The 10286-nt window shown below is 38.9% G+C and overlaps 1 protein-coding gene across 3 annotated transcripts in view; it reads right to left on the bottom strand.

The window, feature by feature from the left end:
* Nucleotides 1-10286, bottom strand: part of gpsm2 (G protein signaling modulator 2) — a 38604-nt gene that overhangs the window by 27396 nt on the left and 922 nt on the right. The window contains exon 3 of one of the 3 annotated variants that reach the window (XM_057857066.1): nt 4402-4727. The exons of 1 other annotated variant lie outside the window; for it this stretch is intronic. In XM_057857066.1, coding sequence (XP_057713049.1) covers nt 4402-4466 — 65 coding nt within the window. In that variant the 5' untranslated portion in view covers nt 4467-4727. The remainder of the gene's footprint in view (nt 1-4401; nt 4728-10286) is intronic. One more of the 3 variants, XM_057857067.1, reaches the window with a different exon arrangement.

The raw sequence follows: 10286 nt of genomic DNA, 5'->3' as shown, positions 1-10286 counted from the left end.
TTTTAGGAGTAGATTAATTGATGAACCAGTTAGTTCGAATAATCGAGTAATCGAGTAAGAAATTAAAATACCTGACCCGAGCCTCAAACGGTATAAAAAACAATGAGGATATACAGAATGTACAACAAAAGAATAATTGGCTAACCTACATAGCAAAGGTCCGCTAGTTTAAATGCTATAAAATGCCACAGTTTTTATTACAATGCTTTTAACAAATAGTCAAACACATATTCCCACAAAAAACGGCTAAATATATCTTTAAACTAAATTACGAATGCATAAAAAAACATTAGCTCAAACAAAAACTTAGCTTATGTTGGTCTTAACAGGGAGCAGCTGGATTCAGCCATGCGAAATGAGGCAGACTAGAGGGCAGTGTATCCACCCAATTCAATAAAACGAAATGCAAACGCTTTCAAAACAAGCCATTACAACGCCACATTAAATAAACGAATACTCGAAGCAGCAAAATTTTAATTCGAATAATTTTTTTTCTAATCGAATACTCGAGTTAATCGATTAATCGTTGCAGCACTACACCGTAGTATAAGGTGCAGCTTCAATGAATGGTGTATTTTAAAAACGTTTCATGAACAGGGCACACTGCATTATAAGGTGCAGTAGTAGTAGTGGTATTAATAGTGGTTGGCGTTGCATTATGCGTCCACAGGATGGAGCTGAGCAAAATATGATGTCATGCCATGATTAACTAATATTGATCCATATACAAATAAAGTAGAGGTGGGAATCTTTGGGCACCTAACGATTCGATTACGATTCAAAGGCTCCGATTCAATTATAAATTTATTATGGATGCACCCCTCCCTCCCCCTCCGCTTTTAATGTTTTGTATATTAGTTCCAAAATTGTTCAAAAATCCTCTCAGGCTAAACCAAATTACTATTTGAGTATCAAGTTAACAGTTAAAAAATGTAAATAAAACACTCAAGTCCCCATTCTGTATCAGTAAATTTAAACTACAGTGGGGCAAACAAGTATTTAGTCAACCAACAATTGTGCAAGTTCTCCTACATGAAAAGATTAGAGAGGCCTGTAATTGTCAACATGGGTAAACGTCAACAATGAGAGACAGAATGTGGAAAAAAAAAACAGAAAATCACATTGTTTGATTTTTAAAGAATTTATTTCCAAATTAGAGTGGAAAATAAGTATTTGGTCACCTACAAACAAGCAAGATTTCTGGCTGTCAAAGAGGTCTAACTTCTTCTAACGAGGTCTAACGAGGCTTCACTCGTTACCTGTATTAATGACACCTGTTTTAACTCATTATCGGTAGAAAAGACACCTGTCCACAACCTTCGTCAGTCACACTCCAAACTCCACTATGGCCAATACCAAAGAGGTGTCGAAGGACACCAGAGAAAAAATTATAGACCTGCACCAGGCTGGGAAGACTGAATCTGCAATAGGTAAAACGCTTGGTGTAAAGAAATCGTACCGTCAAAATGATAACAAGAACAGTGAGCAAAAATCCCATAACCACACGGGGCGGCCTAGTGAATGACCGACAGAGAGCTGGAACCACAGTAACAAAGGCTACTTGCACCGCCAGGGACTCAAATTCTACACTGCCAGACGTGTCCCCCCGCTGAAGCCAGTACACGTCCAGGCCCGTCTGCAGTTCGCTAGAGAGCATTTGGATGATCCAGAAGAGGACTGAGAGAATGTGTTATGGTCAGATGAAACTAGAGCTGAAACGAATACTCGCGCAACCCGAGTAACTCGAGTTTAAAAACTGATCCGAGTAATTTTATTCACCTCGAGGAATCGTTTAATTTTGCCAGCTCTAAGCATCACGTTTTGCCGACTACTTTTAATGCGGGACAACGCACTGACGTCATGTGCGTAGAGGAAGAAGCAATAAAAAAAAATACCTTACTGCAGCCGACAGCCGTTACAAACTGCGCCGACGTTGCTAAAAACTGCGCCTGCACGTTGCTACGTGGTAGCAGGTAGCGTCTGTATGCGTGTCATAGATATCACATGCACGTAGAACTAGATGTGAAATGAACGACTCGGCGGCGTTAATAAAACAGCCGCCATCTTAAAGCGGTACAGTTCTCAGCGCTCATAAATAAGATTAACGTTACTGTCACTCGCTAACGTAACGTTATCCCTGCGGAGGGCTAGGTTTCAATTCATTATGACAACTGTCGATGCGTGGCTAACTTTTACAGACAGGCTTTATCTAATCTGTGAAAACAGCGCTGTAGAGTGATTAGGGTGTAAATTAAAAACTTAATAATGCTAACTGTCATTTTGAGCTCAGTAGTCATTGCTGGATAAAACACCAAGTAGCACTGGTGCCTAATGTGCTCCAATGCAGCACAACATTTATTTTGAACACTGCAAAACCTTAAAATCCTATCATGATTTACAGTTTAGAATAACTTAAAACTTAACTAGAACTTATAGCTTGACACAAGTGGAAATTCAATTGAAACACGTGGGGAAAACACCTAACTTTTAAGTAATGTGTGTTATGAAGAGTAATTACATTTTTAGGTAAGAAATATATATATATATTTTATAAGATCTAAAAGTTTTTTAAGTGAAAGCAGTGAATTAGTCTTTTTTTTTTTTTTTTCAAAGTCACATTTGAGACGCAATTGTTGGCTGTTTTCAACAATGTACATCGAAAATAAAGTCATTGATTGACTGAAAATGGTTCAATATTAGATGAAATGTCTTGTTTTCTCATCTATATTTATAATTGCTCCTTACCAAAAAAAAAAAAGTTTTATCCGATTACTCGATTAATCGATAGAATTTTCAGTCGATTGCTCGATTACTAAAATATGTGATAGCTGCAGCCCTAGATGAAACCAAAATAGAACTTTTTGGTAGAAACACAGGTTCTCGTGTTTGGAGGAGAAAGAATACTCATTTGCATCCGAAGAACACCATACCCACTGTGAAGCATGGGGGTGGAAACATCATGCTTTTGGGCTGTTTTTCTGCAAAGGGACCAGGATGACTTATCAGTGTAAAGGAAAGAATGAATGGGGCCATGTATCGAGAGATTTTGAGTCAAAATCTCCTTCCATCAGCAAGGGCATTGAAGATGAGACGTGGCTGGGTCCTTCAGCATGACAATGATCCCAAACACACAGCCAGGGCAACAAAGGAGTGGCTTCGTAAGAAGCATTTCTGGAGTGCCCTAGCCAGTCTCCAGATCTCAACCCCATAGAAAATCTGTGGAGGGAGTTGAAAGTCCATGTTGCCCAACGACAGCCCCAAAACATCACTGCTCTAGAGGAGATCTGCATGGAGGAATGGGCCAAAATACCAGCAACAGTGTGTGAAAAGCTTGTGAAGAGTTACAGAAAACGTTTGGCCTCCGTTATTGCCAACAAAGGGTACATAACAAAGTATTGAGATGAACTTTTGGTATTGACCAAATTAGTGCTGCAACGATTAATCGGTTAACTCGAGTAATCGATTAGAAAAAAATATTCGAATTAAATTTTGCTGCTTCGAGTATTTGTTTAATTAAAGTGGCATTGAACTGGATTGGTTTTATTAATTAGGGTGGATACACTGCCCTCTGGTCTGCATCTTTACATATGGATGAATCCAACTGCTTCCTGTTAAGAGCAACGTAAGCTATGTTTTTGTTTGAGCTAATGTTTTTTAATGCATTCATAATTTTGTTTATAGGTATATTGAGCCATTTTTTTGTGGGAATATGTCTCCTTTTGTTAAGAGCATTGTAAAAAAAAAAAAAACCTAAGGATTTTGTTGCATTTAAGCTAGCGGACTTTTTCTATGTAAATTAGCCAATTGTTCTTTTGCTGTACATAGATCCTCATTTATTTATTTATTTTTTTAATAAATCCCGTTCAGTTATTTTAATTTTTCATGTTCCTTATCCGATTACTCAATTATTCGAACTAACTAGTCCATTGATTAATCGACTACTAAAATATTCGATAGCTGCAGCCCGAGACCAAATACTTATTTTCCACCATGATTTGCAAATAAATTCTTTAAAAATCAAACAATGTGATTTTCAGGGTTTTTTCCCCACATTCTGTCTCTCATGGTTGAGGTTTACCCATGTTGACAATTACAGGCCTCCCTAATATTTTCAAGTGGGAGAACTTGCACAATTAGTGGTTGACTAAATACTTATTTGCCCCACTGTAAAGCAGAGCCTATCAATCGATTTCCCCTATTCTGGTAGCTAGAACCAATCCCTATTGACATTGGACAAAAATGCCGACTAAACAATAGACTGGCGTCCAGTCAATCACAAGACTCATTAACCCATGACACTCATATTTACACCACCTCTGGGAGAATGAAGTAAACTTCATTTTCCTTTGGTCAGTGACTTGATATAAAATGAATGAAATGATAAACAGCCAGAGCTCCTACCTGTAGCGGACATGGAAGGACTGATCCTCAGCTCTTGTGCTAATCACGGAGCCGTCGGTATCCATTGACGTGCATAATATGAGGGAAAATCCCAGTTTCGTTCCTGACCAAATGGTTGCGTTGACAGAATAGATTGTACAGAGAAAAAAATTTGGAAAGAAAACTAATTTCCAAAAAGTGAGAGTCCACCGAGCTGCTTTGTGCGTTTTGCGTCACTGCCCCTCTTGGTTGGCCCTCTGCGGAGAGAATACAAGATGCTGTGTGTGAAGCCTCTTTCTGACCACGCGGCGCCATGGCAACACCCACCAAACAGCGGCGTGTGCGAGCTGAGTGACATGGGACGGGAGAGAGAGAGAAAGTGCAGTGGTGGTCAGCAGCACACACTGGCTGTCAATCAAAAGCCAAGAGAAGAAAATGGAGTTGCTGCAAGGTGAAGCAGCTCTGAAGGGTTTTGCAGGCTTTGACCCAGAAGAAAGTCCAGAACATGCTCCAAAAGGAGAGAAAAAAGCAAGTGTGAACTTCCTAAAGATAAGCTCGCGACCAGAGCCGACCGTTAGCCCAATTTTCCATGAGGTCATACAAGGCACACCAATGTCTCCACCCTTTGCACTCATGGGAAACAAAGCCTGACACATTAGATTGTTCCACTTGAAATACTCTACAGTAGTGCTGCAATAGTTAATCGATTAACTCGAGTAATTCGATTAAAAAAAAAAAAAAAAAAGCTTCGAATCAAATTTTGCTGCTTCGAGTATTCCTTTAATTCGTATCGTTGTAATTGTTTGTTTCGAAAGACTTTGCATTTAGTTTCATTGATTTGGGTGGATACACTGCCCTCTAGCTGCAACAGTTAATGTGACATAACACATTTAACATGGCTGAATCCAGCTGCTCCCTGTTCAGACCAACATAAGATACGTTTTTGTTTGCGCTAATGTTTTTTTTTATGCATACGTAATTTAGTTTATAGTAGGGTTGTTCCGATCATGTTTTTTTGCTCCCGATCCGATCCCGATCGTTTTAGTTTGAGTATCTGCCGATCCCGATATTTCCCGATCCGATTGCTTTTTTTGCTCCCGATTCAATTCCTATCATTCCCGATAATTTTTCCCGATCATATACATTTTGGCAATGCATTAAGAAAAAAATGAATAAAACTCGGACGAATATATACATTCAACATACAGTACATAAGTACTGTATTTGTTTATTATGACAATAAATCCTCAAGATGGTATTTACATTATTAACATTCTTTCTGTGAGAGGGATCCACAGATAGAAAGAAAGACTTGTGACTTTGTATATTGTGACTAAATATTGCCATCTAGAGTATTTGTTGAGCTTTCAGTAAATGATACTGTAGCCATGCCCGCACTGTAGCCATGCCCAAATGCATGATGGGAAGTGGAACCATGACTGTGCGTAGTGCTACCAATTGATATATCGATATATCTTATCTGCGTTGGGAAATAACATAAGGTGTTAAGAAAAAGATCAATTGCTACCTTGCTTCCCATGATATTTCTAATCGTAGGGAGAGGGATTGTAAGGCTTTAGCCAATTAAAAAAGACTCCAAAGGCTGACAAAATTCACTCTACTCATTTTACGCTGCCTTTTATCTCTCTAAATGGGTCAAACGGCGCCATTACAGATGGAGCGTGACAACGCGTGAGTGGGTCGTGCAGTGCATGCAATAATTTCTTAAATATTTTAACGTGATACATTTTTTTAAAGATTAATTACCGCCGTTATCGGGATAAATTTGATAACCCTACCTTAAAGTGCTTGTGACACGAAAAAGCATGTTTATTTCATAATACACGCGGTATTTTATGCTCCTGAATGATATGGACCGCTTGGATGTGTGTGGAAGCGATCGCCATATTTATTTAGTTTTTTGAATCCCGCGCCAGGAAAATGAGTGACTTCCGGCTTCGGTCTCGCATTGAGGAGGAGGGCGCTGTGACGTGTACGGTAGAAGACGTCCTCTTCACGCTACAGTGTACTGTTGTGTATGAGGACGAAGGATTCAGCTGATTTTGCGGATTAATACTTTTATTTTTTGCATCACGCCAGCCAAACGGCTGCAGAAAAATCATTCTGTATGCGGGAGAGGCGTCTGCGCCTTTTTGGAGTTTCAAAAGGTTCCCATTCACCGTGGATATTTACTGTGGGACCATTGGACTTACAAGGAAGTGAGTAAACATCTTGTTTTGTATTATGTCAAATACGAATACAGTGATTACAAAGTAAACACTATAAAATTCCTTTAAATAAAGGACTACTTACGTTTGATCATTGATAGGCATGTGAAAAGCTATCCTCACGCTCATTAGCAGTTAGCTGTTAGCACGTTAGCTACACAACAATTCCAGCCACCCTCCTCCAGGGAACGAACTGTAAATTGCTCTCCGCCGGGCGGTTTGCCGATCCACAAAGAAACTCGACAACCGGGTCGTCATGTCAAATAATCCAGGCTAGTTATGTGTGATTTTCCACTTCGAAGACTTTGAAACATCCCTCGGTTCGGGTTAGCATGTCGGCTAGCTGTCACTCCTTCTGGTCTGTTTACATTCTCCGAAGCCGGGGAAGGGAAATGACATATGTCCGATTTAGGTGTCATAAAATATCGTTCGGCAGGTGTGACAGTAAAGGTAAAGTCGACTGTTTTGACCATTATGGAGTAATTTTGCCATGTCGTCTTGAATAAATGGATTTTTATTATTTTATATTCCATTTAGCACAAGTTATTTGTCATGACCATGCCATTTATTTAGCAATTGGGGAAAGTACTTTGGTAAAAAGAATATCCTGTAAAAATATTGAAGTAAAGAGACAGAAACAATGACATTTTGCCGCTCTCTTCGTCTCGTTTTCCTCATTGTGAATAGTTCCCCCTCGACGGGCTGACTGGTCCTTCTCAAGCCATTTATATAGCTATTGGGGAAAAATACTTGGATAAAAAGAATATCCTGTAAAAATGTTGGGAGTAGAGAGACTGAAACAATGACATTTTGCAGCTCTCTTCGTCTCGTTTTCCTCGTTCTGAACAATTCCCCCTCAATGGGCTGAATAGTAAAACCGATGAGCCTAGTCTACCGCTGACGTCATCCACCTGTTGGGGACGCTAAAGCCCTATAATTGTAGGCGTGGCTAACCGGCAGATTAAAAGACTAATTTCTCGTCATCTGTGCTTTGCTAAATTGTTGTATATGGTCGAATCGTCTCAAAATATGATTCTAATTCACATAATAATGCAATTTAAGACTTTTTTTCTGGTGTCGTATGCTCTTTAAGCCTAAACTGAAGACTCTGGATGAGTGTAACATATTATATCTGTAACGTTAAATACAATTAGAGAACGATTTAATTAAAACAATATATATATATATATATATATATATATATATATATATATATATATATATATATATATATATATATATATATATATATATGCACATCTTTTGTGGCACGCCAGACCCACTTAGAGTGTTTGTTGCCAAAAAGCTCAATCTTGGTCTCATCTGACCAAAGCACACAGTGAAGTATGGGGGTGGGTCAGTGATGCTGTGGGGCTGTTTCGCTTCCAAAGGCCCTGGGAACCTTGTTAGGGTGCATGGCATCATGAATGCTTTGAAATACCAGGACATTTTAAATCAAAATCTGTTGCCCTCTGCCCGAAAGCTGAAGATGGGTCGTCACTGGGTCTTTCAGCAAGACAATGACCCTAAACATATGGCCAAATCTACACAGAAATGGTTCACCAGACACAAAATCAAGCTCCTCCCATGGCCATCTCAGTCCCCAGACCTTGTTTTGTTGGCAAAAGGGGGTTGTACAAAGTATTAACACCAGGGTTGCTAATAATTGAGACACACATTATTTATTCAAATAATTTTTTCTTTATGTGGAATTTTTTCCCCACTGAATGAATGCACCTGTATTGAAGGTTGGATTTTTCTCTTTTTTTCCATTAAGGTCCCATACTATTTGAATTAAAAAAATATATATATATGATAAGCTAAAAAACACATCTTTTTCATGGGTGCCAATAATTATGGAAGGCACTGTAATTCTTAAAAGATACTGTAAATGTTAATATGAGTTATAATTGATATTAAAACCCCTCTTAATGTTTTTGTTTTATTAAAATTTGTAAAATTAAGATTAACTAGTAGGTCGCCATTACAGGCGTGCGAAATTTCTGATTCTTAGATTATTCGCGATTCGGCCGTGGAAGATTCGAGAACGATTCACAAATATCCAAATTCCGATTATTGAATTATACCAGGTAAAGCGGAAGTAAAACACGGTCAGCGCGGTCTTTGGGACGCAATGAGGAACGGACCAAGAGTAAATATCATGTTCAACTCATGCCGCTAGATAAAAAAAAAAACAATCATACCTGACTGTGGCTGACAGCCGCTACAAACAACGCCCAGTTGCTAGTTGCTACAACCATACAGCTGCAGTAGATATCATATGTAGAACTAGATGCAAAATGAGAGACGACGTCGGTGTTGGAACATGTATTATTGAACAGAGATGCGAAATGACAGACTTTCCGGCGTAAGTAAACAGCCGCCATCTTAAAGCAGTAGACTTCTCTAGAAGGCTCTGTTGTAGCGAACCTAATTAACTTTTTATCTAAAATACTCCTAAATCGGCAGAATCTTGTCTTGAATCTATCTTTAAATGATGAAATAGTTTTAAAACTTTGACAAAAGTAGACAGAAGGGAAATTATGGAATAACAGGAGCAATTTTAACAACTGTAACAGTTGATACACAACATTAAATTATTGAATGTAGTTTAAATGCTGCTGATACAGAATGGGGACTGGAGTTTTTTTATTTACTGTTATTTTTTTTTTATTTGTTTACTGTTATATGTTAACTTGATAGTGAAATAGTAGTTTGGTTTAGCCTGAGAAGATTTTTGAACAATTTTGGAACTAATGTACAAAACATTAAAAAAAAAAAAAAAAGGACGGGGGTGCATCAATAATCATTTTATAATCGAATCGGAGCCTCTAAATCGTAATCGTAATCGAATCGTTAGGTGCCAAAAGATTCCCAGCTCTAGTCGCCATTGTTGTTGACGACAAAATGCACTCTGGGTGGTGTGCACAGTGTCACTCTTTAGCTAAATCAACATGTTGTCGGTTCTGCCCTTCCAATTTTAACCCAAGCGGAAATGTGATGTGCAGGGCAGCACTGTCGATATTTCACAAAAACAAGCAGCAAATTAAATGAAGGTCTCTAGCCAGATTCGAACCTGCGTTTGCCGTGCAACAGACGAGCGCGTATACCACAGGACTGCATTTCCAGTCATGATTTTCCTTATAAAGCAATCGCAACCCACAAGCATTTTCTGTCTCCGTGCGGTAAAACCTGAAAGGGAAACGCAACTGAAAAGAAAGTGCGGCTGGCTTGACCACGGAATTAGAAATTGCGGCTCACTTAAGACAGCATGCAGACAACTATAAAATAGGGATTGCGTAAAAGGGTTTATTGAACACGCAAAAAAACATGCAATCGCGAAAAGGAGACACAAAAAGCGTCTATGACAGTAGGTCGAGATCAATTAAAAAAAAAAAAAAAAAAAACAGGGAAAACTGCAGTGAGAGGCGGACAAACGAAAAAAAACAATGTAATGATGGAAGGAAGGGATAGACAAACTGTCAAATGGAAGAGCTAGTCAATATCTCGGAAAGCCGCCTAGGATCGGTTTAGAGACACTGGAATTGGATGCAGGTATGACGTTGGGAACTCATCCCACAGCTCTGTAACAAAACAATCTGACCAGCAGCCGAATGTGCCAAAATCATGCCAGTCAACATACTAGCTTTGCTTGCAAGCTAGCACAGCTATTCTCCC

This window comes from Corythoichthys intestinalis, chromosome 14 (genome assembly GCF_030265065.1).
Source record: "Corythoichthys intestinalis isolate RoL2023-P3 chromosome 14, ASM3026506v1, whole genome shotgun sequence".
In the NCBI taxonomy this organism is placed as follows: Eukaryota; Metazoa; Chordata; class Actinopteri; order Syngnathiformes; family Syngnathidae; genus Corythoichthys; species Corythoichthys intestinalis.
The sequence above is the reverse complement of the archived record's forward strand: the minus strand, read 5'-3'. Positions and strand labels throughout refer to the sequence as shown.